At 37.2% G+C, this 25450-nt stretch overlaps 2 protein-coding genes and 1 long non-coding RNA gene across 4 annotated transcripts in view; all 3 read right to left on the reverse strand.

Annotated features, from left to right (window-relative positions):
- On the reverse strand, positions 1 to 3191 carry LOC143444852 (uncharacterized). Of its 2 annotated transcripts, XM_076943635.1 has the most exons (7): positions 3067 to 3191; positions 1720 to 1777; positions 1380 to 1469; positions 1105 to 1304; positions 742 to 954; positions 351 to 489; positions 1 to 190 (listed from the first exon to the last, which is right to left on the reverse strand). In XM_076943635.1, exons 2-7 carry the CDS (start codon positions 1771 to 1773, stop codon positions 146 to 148), a joined length of 741 nt encoding a protein of 246 aa, XP_076799750.1. In that variant the 5' UTR covers positions 1774 to 1777; positions 3067 to 3191; the 3' UTR covers positions 1 to 145. The 2 variants fall into 2 exon arrangements, with proteins under 2 accessions (XP_076799750.1, XP_076799749.1); XM_076943634.1 differs by lacking the exon at positions 3067 to 3191 and having other exon boundaries at positions 1720 to 1911.
- LOC143444849 (uncharacterized) overlaps positions 2935 to 25450 on the reverse strand; it is a 25952-nt gene continuing 3436 nt past the window's right edge. Inside the window, exons 10-37 of the mRNA XM_076943631.1 lie at positions 25119 to 25409; positions 24914 to 25022; positions 24650 to 24801; positions 24273 to 24490; positions 23523 to 23619; positions 23158 to 23436; positions 22765 to 23041; positions 22518 to 22681; positions 22204 to 22356; positions 17404 to 17440; positions 17194 to 17261; positions 12480 to 12586; positions 11146 to 11348; positions 10644 to 10759; positions 10216 to 10414; positions 9713 to 9945; positions 9397 to 9580; positions 9148 to 9274; positions 8857 to 8999; positions 8512 to 8713; positions 8170 to 8358; positions 7818 to 7938; positions 7376 to 7558; positions 6095 to 6183; positions 5669 to 5777; positions 5259 to 5344; positions 4416 to 5148; positions 2935 to 4247 (exon numbers count right to left, since the gene is read on the reverse strand). Coding sequence (XP_076799746.1) covers positions 3802 to 4247; positions 4416 to 5148; positions 5259 to 5344; positions 5669 to 5777; positions 6095 to 6183; positions 7376 to 7558; positions 7818 to 7938; positions 8170 to 8358; positions 8512 to 8713; positions 8857 to 8999; positions 9148 to 9274; positions 9397 to 9580; positions 9713 to 9945; positions 10216 to 10414; positions 10644 to 10759; positions 11146 to 11348; positions 12480 to 12586; positions 17194 to 17261; positions 17404 to 17440; positions 22204 to 22356; positions 22518 to 22681; positions 22765 to 23041; positions 23158 to 23436; positions 23523 to 23619; positions 24273 to 24490; positions 24650 to 24801; positions 24914 to 25022; positions 25119 to 25409 — 5315 coding nt within the window. The 3' untranslated portion in view covers positions 2935 to 3801. The remainder of the gene's footprint in view (positions 4248 to 4415; positions 5149 to 5258; positions 5345 to 5668; positions 5778 to 6094; positions 6184 to 7375; positions 7559 to 7817; positions 7939 to 8169; positions 8359 to 8511; positions 8714 to 8856; positions 9000 to 9147; positions 9275 to 9396; positions 9581 to 9712; positions 9946 to 10215; positions 10415 to 10643; positions 10760 to 11145; positions 11349 to 12479; positions 12587 to 17193; positions 17262 to 17403; positions 17441 to 22203; positions 22357 to 22517; positions 22682 to 22764; positions 23042 to 23157; positions 23437 to 23522; positions 23620 to 24272; positions 24491 to 24649; positions 24802 to 24913; positions 25023 to 25118; positions 25410 to 25450) is intronic.
- Positions 18477 to 22196, reverse strand: LOC143444853 (uncharacterized). The gene is made up of 2 exons (XR_013113777.1): positions 20790 to 22196; positions 18477 to 20669 (listed from the first exon to the last, which is right to left on the reverse strand). It is a non-coding gene; the product is annotated as an uncharacterized LOC143444853 (long non-coding RNA).

The raw sequence follows: 25450 nt of genomic DNA on the forward strand, positions 1-25450 counted from the left end.
TTTTCATATTTTCTAGAATGGATTTTAATACAACCACTACACATTTTTTTCACTTTGAAAATAAAAGAAAAAGAAAACTCAGCACAAACGAAGAGAAATCTCATGTTTTTCTAAAAGTAACACGTTCAGCTCTGTCTGGTCTTCATCATTTCGCATGACTTGCTTGGCTTATCCTAATTTCATGCGCTTTCTAAAACATAGAAATCAAATACTTTAAACTTATACCTTTTTACGACATTATCAGCATTTATGAAATGAAGACACTGTGGACATTTACAAAGATCAGTAAATAAGGTTATTCATAAAGCACGAGTCATGTAAAGGTTATGCATGTAGCACACACCACTAACCTGTCTTGCGATCATGGCGATTGCTGCGGTCGGACAACTTGGTGGACAATTACAACCTTCTTCAAGTTTAAAAGGGGCGGCGGCGCAATCAGCTTTTATCGATGGAATTATTTTCGAAATGACTTCCACATCGCAATTTCTATACGTATAGCAAGCGTGACATGCTTTGCATCGTATGTTATTTGAAATTTACGTGAATAAAATGAGTTTTCAACTAACATTTTTTCAATTGTTAAAAATATTTACAGTAGTAGGTTTAACTTTACAGTAAAGTTGCATTAGAATAAAGTATCTGAAAGATGCGTTAAAATGAGTTCACACCAAAAAGAAAATATACTTTATAAAGTAAAAAGAGTTTTCAACCTGTGCTTGAGAATAGTGTAAAACTCACTTGCAAAAGCAGCCAAGCAGACAATGGACAAGTCTAGTTCGTTCACGAAGCAATGAAACCTGAAGCCATAACTCTTCGACATCTGCTGACTCTGGGGCACAAGGAGGTGGATGAGCTATTGAGTTGCAATCGCAACTTGGCCCTGGTTGAAGATGTGCCATAGCACCATTACAGCGACGGTCATTCGGTTCCAGATTAGATTTACTGCAGCGTCTAATAACAAACATAATGCAATTTTAACAAAATGCAAAAACCGCTTAAAAAACTCGTTTTTAGTTAAAGCGTTGAGATGCGAAAATAATGTCTTTCTTCAGCAAAAATTTTGCTACTTCTAAACCCAGCTTATGTGTAGTTGAGACTTACTGACAAAAGCAGGCTCTTTCACATTTCCCCTGGTCCCATGAATTGCATGTTGCAGTGTTGTTTTTAATACAAAACGAGCTTGGACACTTGAAGTTCTTTGGAAGGGTAATTGGGGAGGTCCGATCGCAAGATTCTTCTCCAGAATCTTCGTCTTCTGGTAACGTTTCCTGGCAGCATGTACATTTGCAGTACGAGTTCATCTGAAAGTGAAAGTGTCTTTTTACGCAAATTTCATCAAAATTTTTGTAGAGATAGACTACTATATTTTAAAATACCTTAAAGTAAAGTCGAGTTTGCTCTTCCGTGATATTATGAACACTCAGATTGAATTGCTTTCCAATTTCCTGCAGCATTTGCTGCCTTTTCTGACGGATTAAAAATGCTGACATTAGTAAACCATTACTAAACAACTATAAATATTGTTAAATGCCTTCAAAAGTAAAGATTGACAAAACATAGTAATTGAAAGTTATTACTGTGTTGTATAGTATATGTTACGTTTTCATGTGAATAAAATATATGTTATGACGTAAGCAGCACAGCTTTTTTTATAAGCATACAAGGCATATGATATAAATATTTCGATTATTCTACATTTCAAGCAGTAATACTAACTTTGCTTCCTAGATTTCCGGATCCTAAAGTAGGCATCACAATTGCAAAAGCCATAAAACTGGAACAACATAACATAAAGACACAAGGTTTCACCATGATGTTTGTTTATACGGTATTATTCAATACGTTAAAGCTTAGGTAGCGGTAAATTTCAGCAGCCTGCAGAAATGACAACGATATATTAAACACAATTTGAAAATTAAATTCTAGTCTACATGAACCTAGCACTACAATTTTTGAGTTAGCAGGCTATATTTTAGAAAGTATCACTGGTTGCACAGAGTTCACCGATGCTTTTATATAGGCTACAACATGACTTTGATGTTTTATCGTATTTTTTTTCTTTTACAGTAAAATGTGTAAGAGCTAGAGGCAAGTTATGATCTGAAAATAGCTCTTTCTACATATATCTCGCAAATCTTGCAGTTGACCTAAGCCTGATAAAGAAAAATCGTGACAATTATCCACCGCCATCCGTTGAAACCAAAAATAAGCCAACACTATTTGACATTTTTAATTCCGGTTTCCAGTAAAGCCTGACATCACAATTAACTGATGACAACATTTTTGGGATCGATTATACAAACGCATATAAAAAAAGTACTATATGTAACGGGGTTATCAAGGTGAAGTTGCTATGCCGTATTTTTCACAATGTGATTACTGATTACCAGTTTGGATTATCAAGGATCATCTAATTTTCCAGAGGATCTATACGTCATCGCTTTGATAGATTTACATTTGTAAAAACCTTCACTCACATCTTGACGTCAGCAGTACCTTAGGCAAAAGAAATAGCCACGTGACCAGGTGAGCAAAACTAAGCTTTATCTTAAAACTTTTATCTCTACCTAATCGTGTTTCTGGTAACATTTTACTAACGAGAAAAGCCTAAGTTATGCCATGATTTAGGCGTCATGACATGCCATGATGCTTCGATTTATCAATGCACCTCATTATTTACTGCCTTCACATTTCTCGACTGAAGCCAAAATCAGAAAAAATCTAAGGTGGCATCATTCCTGCGTTAAACTTCTATATGAGCGGAATATAGGTCGTTATGCTAATTTAATAAAAGTTTTAGAAGTAAGTTTACCGGTAAACATTGTCTAGTTCGATGATATTGTCAACAACATTACACGGATATGCCCAAGGGATATGCAGATTATAGGATAGGAAAGGAATGTGATGAAAATATTGGCTGTAACCTGAATGTGACTCAACGCTTAAATCTTTTTATTCGTATTTTTATGAAATAATAGATAATCGACATAATCACTGAAAATAACAAACAGAAATACCACGATTACTTGAAGAATTGTCCAATACGTAAACAAAATCACATACCTGTACACCAGCAGTTGTTTATCACCACGTTCAATACAATTTCATTCTCGAAAACAAAACTGCCGCATGTACGTATACTTTGTAAAATCAAAGGATTCATGAATTCTGTACTATTTTAGATATCACAAATTATGTGTGAGCTTTAATTATTTTGTAACGTAAAAACCACACTGCTACGCCTTCGGCTTAACAAAACCTAATGGCTTACTATTTCCGTGTTTTTCCAAAATACAACTTGAGCAACCGTCTACTCAAAAACGCTATTGAAATTTACATTCATTAACGCTATGTTATGTACATACAATGAAGAACTTACAAATAGGACAAGGTTATTCTTACGAAATTAAAAGCAGGTTAAAATCTGAGAAATTATAAAATAAACAATGTCAAATGCATCGCTAATACAAAACGGACGCGAGAAAACACTAACGTAATGTTTAAAGGACGTTAATCGATCTCATTGGAGAAGTAGAGGTGTTATTAAATACACGCTGTCATGACAAAGGATGAAATCATTTACGTAAAGTGCTTAATTATTTTGGTCATGCCTGGTAATTCAACTTGGAAATAACGCCACTGTAGCCGGTAACTTTTTTTGCTTCTATAACCAATTTTACAACAACATGAAAAATCAGAATGTACAACAATATAACATCACAATTAACCATGACATGAGGCGGCGAAGAGAACTAGGACTGGTGACAAGTTCCCAACAAGACAAGTGCATTTCGTTTATCAGTTAAAGATAGCAGAGGTTTCCACAATGTTAAAGGTCATTTTCGGAGGTGCCCAACTTTTGGGGGACTTCACGTCCCCGTTCATCGTGGTCTTGGTAGGGCTTTTAGGTTCGTCAGACGTCTTGGTCGACGTTTTGCGCCAACCCGGCTTAGCTGCAGGCGCCGCACTTTGCTCGAACATTGCCATCCTCTCCCGGAGCTTGCCGACAACCACGGGCTTGACTGCCTCTTCCTTTTTATCTTCTTGCGGTGTGACGTTGAAGCGCCTCTTCACCGACTTCAGGGAGCTTGCCATTTTCTGGAGATCATCCTGGGTGGGTGGGTTAGACTCCTGAGCAGCAGCAGAGGCAGGCGGAGTGTTGGCAACTGGCGAACGTTTAATGACAGGGGAAGGAGTTGTTTCTTTTATCATTGGAACAGGAGCGGGTGGAGGAGGAGGGGGAGCTGCGATTTATCGACAAATAGTTAATTACCAACCAATCAACTAAATAACTAACTACTGTAACAAGTAATTAACAAGTAAAATCCAAACCGACAAAGCGTCAAACTTCAATGCATATGAAATACAAAAAAAACTTCAATTTATATATACTGTAAAACAAAATGAAATACCTAGAACCGAAGCTTGCTGTTCCTTTTCCCGTTCTAGCTGCATCTCACGTTCAACTTCTTTTCGAAGTTCCTCCTTTATTCTTTGTCGTTCGGCTTCACGTTCCTCTTCCGCTCTCTTTTCCTCCATTTCTTTGCGGAGTTGCTCTTTAACCCTCTCTCTCTCCCGCTCCTCTTCTTCCTCTCTCCTAAGTCGCTCTTCCTCTTCACGTTGTCTTTCCATTTCTAGTCGAAGTTCTTCTTTCACTCTTTCACGTTCCTCCTCTTCTTCCTTTCTTTTTTGCTCTTCCATAACTTCGGCTTTAATTCGTTCAAGTTCTTCTTTTCTTTCCTCCTCAGCTTGCTCTTCTCTTGCTTCCTGTATCTTTTCAGCAACTTCAACAGCTGCCGACGCCACAGCTGCCACAGCAATGTCCTCCTTGAGATCCTCCACGATCTCGTCACGAATGTCATCTTTGATTTGATCTTTGATCTCGTCCAGGATCTCTTCTTTTGCTTCTTCGATTGCAGCTTCCCTTACTTCTTCTCTGATTTCTTCAGCAAATTGTTCTCCTACTTCTTCTCTCAGTTCTTCCGCAACCTCCTCCAATTCTTCTTTCATTTCTTCTCTCTCTTCGGAGTCTTGCTCCTGTTCACGGAGTTCGTCAATGGCATCATCAATCATGTTGGTAACTTCTTCCACTTTTTCCTCAAGCGGAGGAGGTGGAAAGTCAACCTCTGGAGGAACAGTTTTATCCTGAAAACGTTAAAATCATTTGAATTTGGTAAATCCTATCCTCGTTCAAGAACGTTGTCAACAAAACGTTCAAAATGCAAGAAAATTTTATGACGAAAAGTTCACGTTACCAATTCTGTATCAGGATCAAGATGAACTGTCGCCTCTGCCTCGATGATTGAAGACGAGGATGAATGTCTGTCTACATCAATATTTGCTGAAAGTGAATAAAACTGCAAAATTAAATCTTTAATAGAATTATACTTAAATAAAAACAGTCAGACACAGCAGTATAATATCACTTGCAGAAGATTGTCCGTAATATGCCATTTCACTAGTTGCTAAATTACAACTGCATTAGAAGCATTGAATAGATGTTCTGTAGTTTTGTTTTTAAATGCGTGCCATGAAAATGGACAGTCTGATGTTACCGTACAACGATGATGTTATCCCCAAAACTATATGAATGCCCCCCAAAAGCCCGGGGGATATAAAACTGGGTCAAGTGAATTCAAGAGAACCTTAATATTATGCAAACAACCTTCAACAACGTCCGCTACTTTAGCAGCCGCCAGCATGGCAGCGGTAATTTCTACTCCTTTCCTTATGTAATACCGGTCCGTTTCTTCGTCGACCACTAAGAACGACACCTACAAAAACAAAAAAGGTCTCAGGATGAAGGAAAGCATTTGAATATTATTATAATGAAAGTCTAAATTAATATCATTTGCGCATACTTCAAAGCATTTGGGTGTGGAAGCGTGTACTAAACCGCTTTCAAGTGCTACACGACTTTACAACGAATGCCAAGCGTTGCTGTCACATATATCACAACTTGAAAGAGAAGCATTTGTAATCATTGCAAAAGTAAGACAATCTAACACGAATTGTACAAATTCTCCGAAGGTATTACACGAAAACCGAACCCAAAACGAGGCGGGGTAGCTGACGTAATCGCATATTTTACCTGAGACCCGCTACTGACGATGAGTTTCACTACATCATCGTGAATCTTGTTCTTGATGTTGACCCCATTGACCTCAATAACCCGGTCACCTGAAATTAAAAAAAAAACGCAAAGACAGATTAACCTGGCATAATTCGACTAGGCAACACATAAACGATATTTATATCTCGTCAAAGCATAATCACGTATCGATCAACAAATTTGTTTTTAAAATGCCTTACAAAAATCTGCATCAAGTTATTTTCATAAGTCAAAAAAGCATTGCTAAGGCGTGACAATGTAATATGGTTTAATTTCTTTGAACATAGTAATTTAAGCATGAACTGAAAGTTCAGCTTCATGGACTGTCGTTCTCTTTTAGCATGATGAACTTTTAAGATCTGCTGCTGAAATAGTATGAAGGTCATATCACATGTGAAATTGAATGCAAAACCGCATGAAAGAGTTTTAGCATAACAGCTTATTACAGCAGCTGGAATTTAAGCTAAGTTAAATCGGAAGTGGGAGCGGACAATCAGCGCAATAGAAACCCGCAGAAAGTGAAGAAAACACGCAACGAAGTTGTGGTTAAGTAAATTAATTCGCTGATTTACTTTTAGGCCAGTATCACATTAATAAAACGCAATTGATTGGAATGCAGATGAAAGCAGGCAGGTGCAAGGAGTTGTCATCACAAAAGCTCATTTGAGTTATTACATTTCATTTTAATTTTCTTTACCCTCTGATGAACCGAACAACGGCCCATTCTTCATTACGCGGTTTGCGGTCAGGGCTTGACCATAGTTGTTTTCTAAAAACGACTAAAAATCTGCTTTAAGTTACCGCTCCCTGTTGCTGGCTTGGGCCAATTAATTGTGATTAAGTACTTAATAAGCTATTAATATCTCACCAAGCCTATGTCGAAGACAAAATTCAGCTTGTGAATACAGTATGCTTTTTTAGAGAAAGTATACAGAAAGAATTTTAAACTCATCTTGTTATGTTCTGCGGTAAAATATAGATTTCACTTAAAAATGGGAAAATCCCATCTCAGGCCAAATAGCGATGACATCATTCATTACCAAGGCCTCTTGTTTTGTATTAGTTTGGCCTGATGAGTGACAAGGTCTTACGTGCAAAATATATTGTTCCGTAGAACAAGCCCGGGGCTATGCTACTCCCTCATGGGAAAAAAGTAGTGGACGATCTTACACACCCAAGCACACTAAAATGGATAAAATAAAACATAATAAAATGTTCAAATTTTCGAAATTTTGGTTACCTATTTATTTATAAGCTTACCGTCTTTTATTCCTGCTTTATCAGCCGGTCCATCATTCATGATTTGATTGATGTATTGACCTGGACGATCACCACTGTCACCGTTCAAATGGAAACCGAAGCCAGTGCTGTCCTTGTTCAGCTTACATAATCGAGGCAAAGGCGCTTCACCGTCGTCGTCGCCGTCGTCATTCACTGCAATCGCTGAAACAGTAACAGGGATATTTTCAAAAGGTTTAACGTCCAACATCTGAAACAATTAAAAAGCTTGAAGAAAACATATCTATTGATAAACAAATCGAAAAGTGCTTAATAAGTAAATGGACGAGCATAAGGCAAACAGAGATTTACGTTCCTTTCAAATTGTAATATGAACGCTCGTAAATTAATCAACAAATGTCAAAATTGAGAAGACATCAGGTTACCCCATTAAGCCCGGATCGGGCACGAGACTTGATTATACCTGTTGCTGCAATTGCAACTGAAGCGATGGCGATGTTGCGAGATTTGAAATACTTTTTCTCATCTTCGTTCACCACAAGGAACGTCACTTCGGCACCGGAGTTACGGATGCGCTCCACAACCTACTCGAGATCATATAATATTATAAGTTTATAACCTATCAACGAGTGCAATCAATTCAGACCAGAAAAAGTTCACAATAGACGCAAGTCGCACGATGTAAAATCTGGTGTTGCGCAACGCAATATACAGCAATTCTTTTGCATAAAAACCAAGGCTCTGTAGAATGTATAAAGTATGTATCACTAAGACTATGCAATCAAGAAGTTTCATTAACACACTAATTTACTGACTTCTGTGTGGGTTTCTTTTTCGACGTTGGATCCATTTATTTCAATGATCTCATCATTCTCCTTTACTCCGGCCTTGTCAGCGGCTCCTCCTGTCTCAATGCTTCCCAGAAGGTGTCCGTCCTCATCGCGCAAGAAGAAGCCAAATCCTCCGTCGATCTGTGTCAGCTTGCAGATACGCAAACTTCGATGCTGGAAACATAAAGCCCAGCAATGTGTTTTATGTTAATTGCAATTTAAGAATATCGAAATAAGTTGCTTACGTTGTTTACTTAGGACAAGTTCTTCGATGGTAGTTACTGTTAGGTAGTGTATATTAAATTCAAATACTCGGTTATTTCATACTTCATCTGCAGCAGGTTCCTCTTCACGATCTGCAGCTGGTGCTTCGCTTTCCAGTGAATACTGACTGAGATTTGGAATCTTGAGCAGAGATTGATCTGGCCAGCTATCTAGGAATTCGGACGTCACGGCAATATCCAGGGCGTAAAAAATATCCATTGTCTCCCTGGAGGCTATGGTCAGTTCCACGCTTGAACCTGCCTCCCTGCATTCCACAGTGTAACATAATTTTGAAATGCAGTTGTTGGATTTTTTATGTCATTTACTACCTCCGAGTTTTATGAGCGAGTAAAACGATCAAATACAATGGATCGAATGCAATTTTACAAAAGAAGCCAATAGACGTACTTGATTTTGCTAACACAGTCCGTATGAGTGGCACGCATGACATCATTTCCGTCAATGCAAGCAAGAACTTCTCCATTTTTTAAACCTGCTATGCCGGCTGCAGAGCCTTCCTCAATGTCCGCTATGGAATGCATTGGGCTTCCCTACGTTATAAAGGTCTTAACAGTTAGCATAAACAAAACCGAAAATAAGCTGTAAAAGGCACACAAAATATACGCAGATCTTCAAGGATGTGAATCCTAATTTTGCTTTGAAATTAAAAATTACGGCATGAAACAACAGGTGATATACCTTATTCATTTTCAAGAAGAAACCATAGCCATTTTCGGACTTGTCAATTTTAACTACTCGAGGCTTTTCGACAAATACTTCTTTGGCGCCATCCATGGCAGAAAGTAAACCGCTGGAGCGAGCTTTACTGGAAATAAAAAAAAGGAACAAAAACATTTCTCTTTGACTGAAACACTATGTGGAAAAGTGAATGCCTTAAGCTATATCAAAGGGTTTGTTAAATTTGGATTCAATGTGGCGAGTCCTTACGTGAGAGCTTTCGGTCCCAAAACAAGAAAGATTGTGTGTTGTGGGTTAGACTTGATTATGCCAACAACTTCTTCATGTTCTTTATCGATAATGACTTCTCCATTGACAGCTATAACGCGATCGTTGTTCCGCAAGCCACATTTCTCACCAGATTTTCCAGTCTCCAAATCACCGATGTACTCACCTAAATGTTCAATAAAGCAAATCTGGTTCGGCAAGTAGAAAAAAACATGATGTTTATGTTGAGCGAATGTTATCAAAATAAAACTTTTGACATTTTTTAAACGGAATTTGTAAACAAAAGATGGAAGAATACCCTGTTCGTTGTTCTTGACGCGCAGGAAGAATCCATAGCCTCGATTCTTCTCCTTGCAAACGTGGACCAAACGCGCTTTTTCTTCGTCGCTAGAGGGCACCGCCGAGACGGACGAGGAAACGGATGCAGTTGTCGCCTTTTTCAAGCTGGAGCTTGAGCTGGTGGAGGTGGAGCGAGAATCAGAAACAACATCACTGCTGCTGTAAGCATGCTTCGCTTTGATCTTCAGTTTTCTGTCATAACATGGCAAAGCATTTTTGTAACTCTCGTAACACTACAGTAATACTCGTTTCTCGTAGGCTTAACCAAGACCATAATTCAAAACAAATGGAGCTAAAACCCGTCTTGTAATCCACTTTGGACACCACGTGCATCGTACGTAATTTGAGCTTGGTAATCTTGCCATATCCAACAGTATATATTACATATAACCCATATTAAGACAAATATCATGTCTTCGACAATAAAATCAAGTTCACTATAAGTTAGTCAGTTAAAAGTACCTCGCCATGAAGTGCTTGTATGTGGCATCATCCACCACAAGGAGAGTGACTTTGCTTCCACTTTTCTTGATCTGAGAGACAACTTTCTCATGCTTCATCTTCTCAACGTTTGCTCCTCCAACTTCAATGATCCTGTCTCCAGATCTCAATCCGCTCTCCACTGCAGGTCCTCCATCTGCCACATCCTTGATGAAATGGCCTGGAATAGAAACAGAGAAGTTGACAGACTACAACACAGTGTGATTTCCAACGAAATAATGACATAGTTTGTTTTATTACGATACGTGATGACGTTTATTTTCAATTGCAATATATTTAATTGTGGTGCACGTATAACGCAAGACTGATTCTTCAATAAATAATTATATAAGTTTCAGATTAAGATGACCAGTAGTTTGCAAATCTTGAAGAATCACATGTAAATTTACCCGGGTTAGCGGTTCCTTGAGCTTCCAGAGTGAAGCCAAATGTATTTCTCTTCTTCGATATCTTGCAAATGCGAGGTCGAAGCTCAACGTTGTTTGAACTCGACGTTGAATTCGTTCTGTGAAAAGGAAAGCAACAAACTATAGTCGAGCTGAGGCATGAACGGAATATTACTTTGTAAATAATTAATCTAAATGTTCAACAAAGTAGTGTTTTTTGTGAAAGATTAGACTGATGATTAATGAGAGAAACACTTGAACATGCTTAATAAGTTCAAAGGGCCAATGTTAAATGCAAACATTTTCAAGCATTGTCGATAACAGCCAGTATTGATCTTGGTGGTTACAAAGACCAAAAATATATTTTAAACTAATTTAAAGTATTACGTATGAGTCAATAAGTGTACTGCAAAAAAGTTAAAAACTTGGAAAAAAAATACAAAGAATTTAAACTAAAGGAATATATCGGCAAAAGCAAACAAATTATTTGCTCATAACTGCTTACTTTGCTTTGCTGGCCTTGGGGTCATTTTCTTTATCAACAACTCGAAATTTGATTTCGTGATGGGGCATGCTTTCTCTTATCAATTCCACAACATCGTTATGAGACTGCTTTTCTACGCTAACCCCATTTACTTCAAGCACCCTGTCCCCGTCTTTTAGACCACATCGCTCGGCTGGTCCACCGGGAGTCAGGGAGGTGATAATCTGATGACAAACCAAAGGGATCATATCCAATACCAAAGTATCATAAATATCAAAAACCAGTTTAAAATTTGACATTGAAAAACCAAACTTATAGGCAGACGTTATTGCCACGGGTACTTGGCGTCATGCGCGGCGTATAACAGGTTGTTAAACATTGTATTGCAGCAACACTATTATGCATGAGCAGCAATTTACGAGAAAAATAAAATTAGTCACGGTCGGCCTCGTAAACTTGGCGAATGATCGAAAAAGCACAACGTCGCTGTGAATGCATTTACACTAATTTTTTGCAACCAATTCGAAGTAAATGCAAAAGCTGAGAGCGAAGAGCAAGCAGGTCACTTCTGTGACACTTCTTCTCCAGCAATTCCCCACAATCTTACAACTACAGTTGGCACACTGTGACAGTTGATGAAATGGAAGTAAATATGAGTAAAACATTTTTTATAAAACACTTTTAATAGGCCTTAGTTTTGACTTAAAAGCAAACACCACCAGAATGAAAACGGTAGTCACATAATTGTGCAAATGTATATGGTTATACAACTGCAAATCCTTCGAAGCGTTATGCAATCGGTCCATTCAGCAATTCGCATAGTTTGTTCTGGAGGACTTGACGGCAGGAAATGGGTTTAGTTTGTTTGCCGAGCTTGGTATTGCGATATTGTTTGAAAAAAAATTATGGAATCCCGAGTCAATGTTTAACCTATTCGTTCATGTCACGAACCGCAAGGTAATTGTTGAAAACCTTAAGAGTTATGTCAAACTAGACTAAAATAAAAGATTGTTTCACCGCGCGATCTCAGTATGGGTAGTAAATGAAACGGGTAGTTATCAGGCGCTTAATCGCTAACTCCAATAAAAATATCAGTTTCGAATGTGGACACAAGATCTATGCTAACAAACTATCATCACCATCATTGACTTATTATCACGTCAGAAGTAATTTTTGCTGCATCATCTCACACCAACGAAAATATTTACGTTAGCTCTTACATAATCGAAAAAATTGAGCTAAAAAATAATGCGCACCACGGATGTTCAAGACAAACCTCTTCTTAGACTATTAAAGCATAACTTTTACTTATTCTAAACAAGACAAAAGTTAAGAAAATTTAAGAAAAAACTCACCTGACCCTCTCGATCATCATCAACCCGAAGGAAAAATTCAAATTCTTCGTCTTCTTTTTTGGACACGACACATTCTCGACTTCCATCCGAATAAGCCATGGTATCTACTTCAGTCAAAATCAGAGGTTTTAGCGTTACCAAGTTTCTTCAAAATGGCTAAACAAAACAACCAACACCGTAAATTCATAACAAAAAACAAAGCATTTCTTTCGTATATCGTAAGAGTGTAGTAGAAGCTAAAAAGAAAGCAAGTAATTTACAATCTTTCCCCACGAAACCTGCATAACTCGATTCAAAACTTCTACCCCCACAAATGCAAAGCTATACCGGTAAAAGTCCCGTTTACAAATAAACACAAAGTACTCGAACATAAGCTCTTTTAATGTAACAATCTGGTAAATGATTGATGTTCATCTATCGTTATTTTATAGTCAACCACGCATTAAATTTCCACATTTATGTACCAGCTTGAAAAGATTCCTTATTGAGAATAAAACGTAAAATGAAGTATACTCGAAAAACGAAAAAAAAGCTAGAGATGAAATAAAACTTACACTGCCATTACTTTCGCTGGCTAAAATACAGCCTTACTCCACACCAAACTACACTGTAGTTGTACCAACAAAAAAACTAAACAAACAGAATACTCAAATGTAATTTAAAACAAAAAAGTTGGAAATTGACTGTAACTGCTCTATGTAGCTCTGAAATACTAACAAACTGACGACAGTGGGTCGATCATTTAATTATCAATTACAGAAGTGATAATAAAAATTAACCGACACAAAACAAGAACCTATTCTAGTCCTAACAAGTTCTAGTCGTTAAACAGGCGCGGGCCTTAAGCAAATGTTCGGTACAAGACTTGCTGTCAAATCAGGTTTAAAATCCGGTTGTTAATGTAATAGTTCCAGTAAATAAGATCATCAAATAAATCATAAATCTAGAGGACAATTTAAAGGAATTTTTCTCGCGGAAGTCTTTGCGGTGAAAATGGCAGATAATTTTCGAACATTTCGGACAAATATTGAAATTATAGTAAAACATTATTTTTCAACCTGCTTCAAGTAGATATGTAAAAAAAACATGAAAAACTACAGTACTATCTACCTACCTTCTTACGACCAGCAAAAGTGTTCGCGCTAATTGACTACATATAGCTGCAATGGCGATGGTGTCTAATTAATACCTACCAGATGCGACAAGGATCACTCACACAAGAAATCACTAAATCAACACGAATTCTTTCGAAATTCCAAAGTGCGTTGCTATTCCGTTCCGGTAACGTCAAACAGTAGTTGCTGGGCGATGTAGGGAATCAGTCATTCATAAGGTTGCGTCTATAACTAAGCCTTATTTCATATACGAACACAATATTGCACCACTATAGTCATAAAATACCAAAAGCATCTCTTATTATTTCAACCAACTAACGCTATAGCACTAGGCGTAATTGATTCTGAAAGTGGCACACCATACAAACACTTTCCCATTGGTCGCTGCGCTGTGGTTCCTTTAATCGACGAAACTCCCAAATCCACATTACAGTGTTGATAATGAAATGTTAGCGTAAATGCGCAGTCTCAGACACCTTAAACATAACTATATTTTTGCTCTATTTTGACGTGCAACCGCTTTAAACTCCTTGTTTGTTGCTCTGTCTAACGGCTCTTGAATAAGAGTACGAAGCTTGTGAGGACGCAAACTGTCAGTTATATGCCTTTGATAAACTTCGCAGTGGGGAGCCTAAAATTTCAACAATAGAAAATAAAAGAAGGTAAGTTTTTTCCGTTAAATGAGTCATTGTCTGACACGCTGTACAAGTGTTTAATCTTCTCATTTACATGAAAGGTAAACAATCAAAAATACAGACCACGAAACGTAGGATCTGGGAAGTGGGAAGTTATATTTGGTCCAATGCCCTAACCTAAAACATTAGATGGAAAGATGACGTGTAATCTGGTACATACTCTCCCATTTGTTTATAACTCAAAACGAGGGTTTTCCAACACGTGTGACGTGCGTGATGACGCAAGGCAACATCCTCAATTTAGTTTCACTTCAAAATTAAGGGACATTAGCTAAGGTAACGCTTAAGAAACGAAAGGTATGCAAAATATTTTGGGTTATTTTTCTGAAAATCGTCCCTTAGGTTTTGTAGATACGCCCTATGCGCTTGGTCTTTATTAACAAATATTTAAGATAATGATAGGAACCAGCGAAAAGTATCAAACACAATATGAACTTTGTTTGAGCGGAGTGATTTGTTTCAAAAGGTCTGAAACACTTTACACTGTAACCACTAAAGTTTTCATCATATTATCTTCAATAAATTCATATATTGTTAGGTCATTTGTTAACTATAGACCAAATTTGAACAAATTCCTGAAACTAAATCCAAAAAAATCCTAATTCCGCGTAATTCAAGCAGATGGTTTCATGTTTTAGTCTTACTGTGTTTCTGGTGCACATTGCTATAATTAGAGTAATGCTTCATTTTAAGGGTAAAGCTGGTCTGAGGCAAATCAGTTCCACTATTAGTTGAGCTTTCAGCCTACTCTCGTTGCTATGATAACTCGAAACATTTTTTGCTGTGAAGTCTTTTGCTAAGAATAAATTCTATTCAAACCTTGGATTTAAAAGCCCTATTATATTGCGCAATAATGCTGTAAAAGTTCTGTTTTTGGCAAACACCGCGCTCACAATAAGTATGTCCGCTGCCAAAGAAAGGTGCGCCGTTTGCATAGTCTTGATAACCGGCAGCGGTGACACTAACCTAGCCCCGACTTCAGCTTTTCCAACAAGTCAAATTTTATAAAGAAAGGTCTCTATCATTCGGTTAAATTACACTGCACACAAAGGCATGTAATGCGCTAAAAAGCACGGCGGCCTGAATTGCTTCGGGCAAACTTCTGGGAAAACTGACTCCAGATAGGCTGCAAATCAATAAGCCCAAACTGTTTACTGGTTAAATAGAAATTGACGATGACCATAATTTATTGGTCTGACCAAGCAAATGCGTAAAAGCCATCTACTAAACCAATTCGGACGAGCTAATGTATAAATGCAGGAATACACAAAGACGCATTCTTCAAAAAAGAACTGTGCTCCTGCGCAAACGAACCCTGACTTGCCTAAAGTACTTGTCTTGGTTTTTCCTTCTGCCTGACAAATGAAAACCTAAAGGTATTTGCAAAAAGACAGACTTTGTACATGAAAGTCAATAACTGTTACTGCTATTTTCATTTTAATTCATTTAATTTTCACTTAAAACGTCGAGTAATTTGTAGAAAACACAAAATCAGACATCATTTTAAACGTATTGGAAACAATTTCGCTTCACGATATAGCTAATATAACTGTTCTGAATAGATAATTTTGCAGCTATAGCAGTAATTCATTAATATTAGACCATGACTCACACAACCTTATACTGTTGGGGGTGGTAAGCGTTAGGTTAATTATTGATGGTATCGGCAAAGTATCAAGCAGAAAACGTCACTACATAACTACATAATCTTGCATAACGAAAAACTCAGATAAGCGGAAAACCAAACAAGTAAGTTTAATAATTACCAAGACTAGGAAGCTGCCCAACATGTAACAAACAGCGATACCAGTTAGCAACATGTTCGACTTTAAATACAAACGGCATTACCGTAATTGTTTTTGCTTAGTTTGTAAGTGCCTTTATCTATACCTATATACTGCAGAACAAGATGATGGCCATGTCATAGATAGACGAACGAACCATTCCTTGAAGTTTATGTTTCAGGCACGCAAGTGTTTAACCAAACTTTTCAAAAGCACTTAAAGCTTAAAATCCCAATGAATTTTCATTCGCTAAGTTTACTTCATTCAGATAAACAAACAATTGGAGCAGAGCTGAAATCAAACAAGGCACAAAGCTCCTTCCAAAAACTTTCTTCATTTAAAACATAATTTACCCCAGCCCACTTTGTAAATAAGTAAAGTAGAATTCACCTATCACCTATATTTTAAAACACCTTTGCCTTGTAACACGAGCTTCCCACTTCAAAATATTACGTTTTAGTGTAAAATGTTTTGGCTTTGTAGTGTAATAAAAATAGCATAAAACAAACAACAACTACAACAGTTATTGGTATCTTTAGACAATTGAAAATTGTTTATTAACAGATCTTTTTGCTAAACAAGCAATGCGCCACAATGGCGAAACCACCTCGTCCTACCTTTGAATGATTCTATACAAGCGAGACGATGTCTTGGTAATTTATTCACGTCTCCCAGTACACCAGTTGCTATGCTGGTGATAATTAAACGTATAGACATCAAGTGCATTTATAAAAAAGCTTTATTTACCTAACTGGTCACGTGATAAATGATGAAATGTTATTTCTCAACTACTAAATAACACAAAACAGTCCTCGCAAATGGGTCGAACAATGTTCCAACAACATCGACAACTTAATTGGTTACTAAATATTTACTCATATAAAAGTTATTAATCGGCCCCGGTGTCATCGCCCCCTGATGAAGAGAATTATTTCAAACGCTGCAATGTTTTTGGAGGACGGAAGACCAAATAATCCTAACCTATCGGAAGCATACTATAGTTTCTAACACATTTTCAGAAAAATCTTACGTAACACGTCGTCATGCAATAATCAAGGCTGAAATAGTATGAGCATTTTAACGAGTGGTTATCACTGTTGTATATGATGTTGTTACCTACCTCTGAAATCGCTTTCCCTCCCAAGGGTTGGACTATCATAAGTAAACAGAACTCTGATTTGGTCCGCCCTAGAAAACATATAGCTCGCATAAGGATTTTTAGCAGATTTTAGTTCCGAAATATCGAATTGAATTAAAAACAAGAAAGTAAAATTAAAAGAAACATTATAACTTGACTTCAAAAAACTTAGAAATACTTTGACAAACTTACGTTAAACGTGACTCCGTATCCGATGTATTCTCGTGCGCTAAAAAAGAAATGCACAGTGAGATGCATGTATATGATTATGCATAAAAACATCTAGGTTACGTTGAAATAATTCTTTTTTAACGATTTAAAGGGCTTTGTTCCATAAAAGAGAAAATCCTTACAGAGTACTACGAAATTGATAATAAATATGAGCAAACGAAATATAAGACCGAGCGCAGAGTGATTTTATTAGAATAACAAAGGGCAATTACATAGGAGAGTTCATCACAGCAGTGCATACATCGTGGATTTCCAAGAGGCACTTCCCAACGTTCTTGGCGATGTGGCGCGTTTGCTGTGAGAGATTTCTTTTTTAGGGATCGAACTATTTATACTGCCAGCAGTGTTTGTCTAACGTCGTCGAGGCGTCAATTTGTTTGTCATTAACGTAATCCGGTGCGTACCAATAAACGTCATCATATGAGACAGTGTGTTTGACAATGTTGACCATCAAAGTATTACAAGAAATTAAGTAACTAGGTCAAAGGTCGATAAATCACGAGAAAATATTAAAACAATTCTCATGCAATGTCCTCATCTGCCTCAACGTAATGTCTGGCTTAACGCTATAGGATTAACTGCGATCATCCTACGGCAATATAGTGTTATTTGGTCATGTATGAATTGTTTTGCTATAGCCAATTAGAATTAACTGAATCCATACCAACGAATAGGTCTTACTCAAGCCACATATGCATTGAATGTTACTACCATATATACCACAGAATATTCATACAAATAGTACGCAGATACTATTGTTAAATTATACCAGAATAGCAAAGTTTGATTTATTCCCGCTTAGAAATTCTAATAAACACATGCAAAATAAAGCTCAATTGTTTTATGATAATGATGGCACGTAATCAAAATCTTTATCCTCGAAATGAGAAAATGTAATATGGGACGCTACGAGACCAGTTATCTTGTTATCACTTGCATCTGTCATGCCTACATGTTCTCTTTAGAATTTAGATGGAGGTTTATGGACAAGGTTCTCTATAACTTTAAATAAATTAAAGCGCCACGTTGTGCACTGAAACTTGCAGGTCTTTCAAACAATTTTTCCTAATCCTTATCATGTCCTTCCTTCAATCCCAATGAGTCGAATGTGACTTTTGGGCATGTTTTTGTAACTTATATAATAATCGTTTGTCTGTAACTTACATGCTATGTATTCTGTAGCCTACTTTTGTTGAAATAGTGCATTGCCCAAATTTTCACAAACAAATTTTACTAATTGCAAAAAATTCGTAATTCGTAACCAAGTCATTTTTTAAGACTCGAGTCAAGGCAAGTTAATTTGGAAGTTGACTTAAGTCAAGTCGAGTCAAATTACTAATTGGATCAAGTTAAAATATAATGCAAGTCAAATCAAGTCATGTTATTGGCTGTACCTTTAACCGATCGTTCGCAACGAAATCAAATGTCTGTAATTCAGTTGATCAATAAATTAACAACTAAGATTTAATGACTTGCGTCAAGCTACTTTCCTAGATTCGAGTCAAGTAAAGTAATTTAAAAACGTAACTCGAGTCAAGTCAAGTAATTTAAAAACGTGAGTCATAACAACACTGCCCGCTACTATATACTGTATGATGTGCAAGATAACACCTTTTGCTACGACAAAGCCTCTTTAATTCACTCATCCAAGTGGCCTCGATGTACCACATGACTTGTATCAAAGTCTGATCTGGAATTTTATATCCAAGCCCTACCATGATGACGTCGTATTCCTAATGAAAGATACAAACGAGATCCTGAGATTCGATGTCAGCGCCTGCTGTGTATATCGCTCACTACATAAATTCAGGGGAACTGGTAACACTGAAATCCGGATAATAACCCTCGATCAACCGATTGATCGATTTATCTGGCAAATATGAACGAAAACGAAGACAACACTGCTTTGAAATCGGCAAAATACAACTATACAATGGCAATGCAGCCACCGAAATCGCCTGAAATGCTTTAATCGCGCAAGTTATAAGTTGCTCAGATAACAACATGACAAAAATCGACGCGGCTGCCATTTTCGGAATTGACAGAATGAAAATAGCATATGGTTTCGTTTCACAAGAACTGAATCTATACCGATCAATACTACAATGTGAGATCCTTGACATGTTTTAAAACGTCGTCATAGCACTTTACATTATTGTTGCGGTTAAACAGTCAAAAAGAAAGGAAATCCAACGTCAAAGGATCTAACAACCTCAAAAATGGGTAAATAAATGATTGCGCCTCATAAAGATCGTCCACCTCCTTAAGCTCTGCGAAACTCCGAAATATTTTACGAAATCTCACCACTTGACATTTTTTGCTTCAGAGAACCAGAAGGATCTCTTGAAATCACCGTTTGGCCGCATATCTAAAACTCGCCGAGTTAACGCCGTTGATGAAAAAGATAATTTGTCAATTAGATGCTTGAAATACTAAGCTTCTGTCACAAGTGAGTATTTCTTAGTTGATTACAAAGAAGGGATTAAGCTCTTGTAAATGAAGTTAGTTTTGCTTTTATTTCAGAATAACCCAATTGTCTATAAAAATAAAATAGACTTAAACCTACTTCAGCCTTTAGCTATATATGTGTTTCGGCGACAAGAACTGAATCAATAGGATATAACTGTGCTGTTACTAACGGATCGGCAAATCGCAATAACGTTTTTCTCTTGACAAACCCATCACTATGATAAGAACTACAAAACAGTTTGGTACAAACATGAGGTTAGGATGTACAAGGAAATTTATTGAGATACATAACAACACCAATTTATACAACATCATTTAGACATATAAGATGGATTGTTGACTAACTTCAATGGCAGTCGCTATAACTACGTATAAACGAAAAAATTAATTTACTAATTTCATTAACACGCTTATATTAATTACTAATTTCACACTAAATCGTCTTCCCTTAAGTATCGATGCGTAATATTCAAAGAGTGCGATATTTGGCATGCATTATAAAACGACAAAAAATTCTAAAACCTACTATAGCCCATACATGTAAGAGTTCGAAAATTGTTATACGCGCCAACTAACAAACTATATGACAGTTATCTTGCGGCGTCTGTCAACAATCCTTCCAACGTTTACTTCCATTTTCGTGTAATCTCCAGCAATGAGTGGTTGAGCTATTATTAGATTTTCGGGCACTCTTTCAGTTTCGTCCAGCTCGGCCGGGTATGGTCCAACTACGGCACGGCGTATTTTGTCTCAAAAACCTTAAAACAGTTGAACGACTTATCTAATTTCTTGAAACTGATAAATTCTATGAATAAAACATGCACAAAATTTAAAATCAGAGGCCAGTTGGCATCAATATGTATCCATATATAACTTACCTGGAGTAATTGTTGGAATCCAAGTCTCTTTTTCTTTGTTCCTTCAGCATTTCCCGGAGCAGCTTCGCCCTGTGTCTCTTCAGTTCGAGGTCGAACGGATTGGAAGCTGATGATTTTATTGAAAACGCGTAACTCATCATTTTGTACAAGTACAACAAGCAACATAGATTGAATAGGTACCAGGGGTCTTTCAGACAATCATAGAGCGAGACCAATGAAGAAACTGGATATATATTTATTTAAGATTTAGCACCACTGGTATCTAAAGAAGCTATGGTACCAGCATAAATGCATAAATGATTGAGCGTTTATCCGATCCAATTGCCGGCGTCGAGAAACTTTTGACGAAAAAGCTCTGGGGTATTCCCCTAATTCAGACCGATCGGATGGCCATTCGTTTATATTTAATAAAGACGGGTTTTGATGTATATCTCTTCAATAACCGATCTACTGCAGTATCCCTAACCAGCTTACAACGTCATTCATCGGCCTTTTAAAATACTTCTATTTAAATCTGTTATACCAAAATTTCATTAAAAATCTATCCATGACTGTATAGTAAACTGAAACTATAAGAACAGGCATCCTTACGAAGCAAAAAAATATTAAAAAGGTAAACAAATACCAAGGATGAATAAAACAGTCAAAATATACTTGAACAGAATTAGAAGACGTTTCGTTTTAATCCAGACACACTCTCAATGCTGATGAAACGTCAGTTATATACAGCACATGAATGTTTTAAAATATTACGGCTGTTTTATTCATCCTTGGAATCACAAGCTGCTCCAAATATCATAAATACCTAAACAAATGGTGCGTTTATGACAACAACAAAATTAGGCAACTTTACGAAAAGCAAAGTGAATGCTTCTCCACCCGAGCTCACATACAAACGCAAAGAAACCTATGTTAAAAGGAATTGCAAGGACTTTCTTGCGATTACAGCGTTGGTCAAACCGATTCTCGGGAACCTGCACCTGTATACTTTACAGGCATCAGTTTAACAAGGTAACCGTATTCTCAGAACAAAAAGATCTACATGGATTTTAATTATCAACTTTGTTCAAGTTTTGCTTTTTATACTTTTAGTGTGTTGGTATGTATTTATTATAGAAACCAAACAACCGACCACAGCATGTGAAGTGAATAAAATTGCAAAATGTGATTTCCACTGCAACCTGGTGGGTTGTCAAATTCGAGTGTCCAGCGTTATTTTTCATGATATCTATGAAGCTATAGCTAACTCAAACCAGAAAATACCATATTTCAACGACAGGCAGTATAGATATCCACGTTAATAGTGGAACTATGAACATTCATACTATGGTCTCTACAAGTTTATAGCTAATCAAAGAAAACTATAAGGTATAGAACTATATAGATAGACACAAGCAAAAAACTATAAGCTTACTCATTTTATGTCGACACCTGTGCGCATGCGCGTAAGAAAAAGCGTAGACAACGACGACAAAAGACAAGGCCAATAACGAACCGATGATGGCTGGCAACCACGTGTCCAACAAGGAGGGAGCGTCATCTATAGGCGTAGCAAGGGTTTCTTCCGCTGTGTAAACACCGGAAACATAAAATTTAAGTGCACGGCACATAACAGGCATTGGTAAACATTGCAGCTGGCTTGCAGTTAACAAGCTCATTACATAAAATAGGTCACCGTTAGCAACATAAAAGCATTAATGGCCAAAACGTGACTTATGGAGAACTTACCTGAGTCGGTGGTGGTTTTATGAACTTCAATGTAGGGACCACACGCTGCGTTTAAATCCCAGCAAACTGACAATCGGATTTTTACATTTTCGTTGCCTTGTATCGGCAAATGGAAAATCTCTAACCAAATTGGCACGCATCGTGCTACAAGCTGCCAGTCTGATCTGCGGCATAAAAATACACAGCATTGAAAGATGTTCTCAGACTAAGCATATTTACGTTACATCGCGTTAGCGTTGTGTCATACCGGTTAGTAGTTTTCATTTCGACTTTAACGCATTGTGGTATTCCGTTTAATATCCCTGTTGACGTGATTGCATTCTCAAAGCTCGACTCTGTGGTCCACTTAACGCAACCCTGGGTCACGTCATACGATACGTCATTCATAAGTATCATGGTACCGTTGGTCACACCTAAGGTCGAATGCAGACCGAGTGAAGTCGTAAACGACCGCGTGGCTTGAGAACTTATTGAAGTAGATGAAGGTAACGGGAGAGTGGAGAGTAAATAAGATGTTTCTCCCACTGGAAACGTTTCAAAATGACATAAAACTAGATAACCTTGCTACAGCATTTGATTAGTAGTTAAATATTCAAACATCGATTTCAGACTTCTAATACAAGATAAGACTTTGCTTTACCAGTGGTCGTGGCTGTGATTGCGTGTGCGCTTTGTCTCACTCCAGCGGAATTCACGAAGTAAACGACCAAGCGGTAGGTCGTGCTCGTGTTCAAAGACGTAAGACGACAACACCGGAGACTGCATTCAACTGACTTTATAACTTCTGACGATCCGTCTAGCTTGACATCGCAATAAGTCACCATGTTTTCGAGAGATTGCACGCTTAAATTCCATGCCAAAGATATTGAATTGGCTGTTATATAACTCACAGTAATATTGTCGACAAAACGGACAGAATCTGAAATGTCATAAATGGATATTTTAATGTGTATTTATCAGTTTTAGATTTCATTCACATTGGTTACCGCTGTAAGCTGCATTTACCTTTTCGTTGAAGCTCACAAAATTTTTGAGTTTCTCCCAATGAATTAGACGTAACACAATGATATCGACCAAAATCTCTCATTTTCGTTTCTTTAATCTGTGTGTAGAAATGATAATTTTATAAGTCAAACAGTTACACTGAAAACAGACCGTTAGTTAAAACAGGGAGAAGTGATTCACTTACTACAAAAGCTTATAAACAGTTTTTCATTGCAAGGTTGATTGTTGCTACTATATTGCTAATACACAAATATTTTTAAACCACCACCATATATCAACTAGTGCAGCGGTGGCCAACCAGTCAGAGACTAAGAGCTTCATTCTATACTGTTTTAACCGCAAAGAGCCACATTATACACATTATCATTTATGATGTTTTTTCTTATTACGTCATAATAGTGCATGAAATATTGTTTCAGTTGCATCATCTTTATTCTGGGTCGAAATCCGATGTAATCAGTCATTATTCAGCAAATATCAATTGAACATTAGCCAGTAAAGATTACTTTTCTGTTTATCTGGCTAAAATGGGTAAAATGTGCTCTCTTTCAAAGGTTCAATATGAACGAAAGAGCCGCATAATACCAGGCAAAGAGCCGCATGCGGCTCGCGAGCTGCGGGTTGGCCAGTCTTGAACTAGTGTATTATCACAAATCACAATTCAAATAGTATTTCTCTCACTGTTAGCTGGGGATTAATCTCGTCTGTTTGAACAAAGTTTTGCATAAGTAAAATGCTTCAAGTACATACCACAAGACTGCTCTGTAAAAAGTGATGCTCCACGATTTCTTCACTGATGTACAAATTGCGGTTCGTTTCATTACTGACAAAGCTGCCAACACCAAGTGGTCCTTGTGAGTGCAACCACTGAAGAGATGGAAGTGGGTATCCAGAAACCTCACAGGTTATATTGACACGATCCTTGATGACAACGCTTTTGTGGGAAACTAAGTTCACTCGTGGGGGGACTAAAAAAAAACAACAAAATAACCTCATTGTCACAAGGTAAGGTTAAACTAGTCAAAGCATATTTTTTCAGGTAAATTATAAAAAAATCATCTGTAGTTATAACTAAAAATAATTAAAAAAAATTAAATCAAAAATAAAACTGTATTTCTGTTCTTCACATTGGACCAAAAGTTGAGTTTCAGTGAATATCAATCCGAGTCGGTTTTTCACCTGGCACCGATATGTGCCCATATCTAAAGGTTGAATATTGCTTAATTGTAAACTGGTATTGTTTACTTGATTGCTGTCTATTTTTTGAAGATCTTTGTACCTACAAAAGTAGAAAACAAAACGACAACTCGCAAGTCTGTAAACAGCATTACAAATGCATGACGCTACAATACACGCCTGCTCAGGGAAGAATTAGAAATATCTGAGAATACCATGTATATGTTGGTTGAGGCAAACCAGCAGCATGACAAGGTAAAGTAAAGGTTGCATTCATTCCGACTTTGTATACTGTGCGTGGTACTTCAATCAAGCGAGGGGCAACTATTGACAGATTCATAAAGACAAATAAAAATGTTAACAAAAAATGCTTTAAGAAAAATGTGGGTCAACCAATAAGAAAATGAGTAAATTACTTACACATGACTATGACTGTGGTTTTCGCCACAGCTACTGCTCCAACTCTGTTAAATAACAAACAACGATACATCCCGGAATCATTATGCAGGACTGGTGAGATTAAAAAACTCCCATTATCTGCTACTACATATCTTCTGCTCAAAAAGGAGGTGGTAGTGAGGATTTCAAGTGTTGGGATTTGCCATTTGGTTTTAGGCAGAGGATTGCCCGTGCCAACACAGTCAATGTTTAAATTTTGACCTTCAACCACTATGTAGTTAATTGGTGGTGCAAAGACAAAGCTTGCTGGATCTAAAGAAAAAAACAAAACTAAAATATCAAGACATCACGAT

This window comes from Clavelina lepadiformis, chromosome 2, assembly GCF_947623445.1.
Source record: "Clavelina lepadiformis chromosome 2, kaClaLepa1.1, whole genome shotgun sequence".
Classification (NCBI taxonomy): domain Eukaryota; kingdom Metazoa; phylum Chordata; class Ascidiacea; order Aplousobranchia; family Clavelinidae; genus Clavelina; species Clavelina lepadiformis.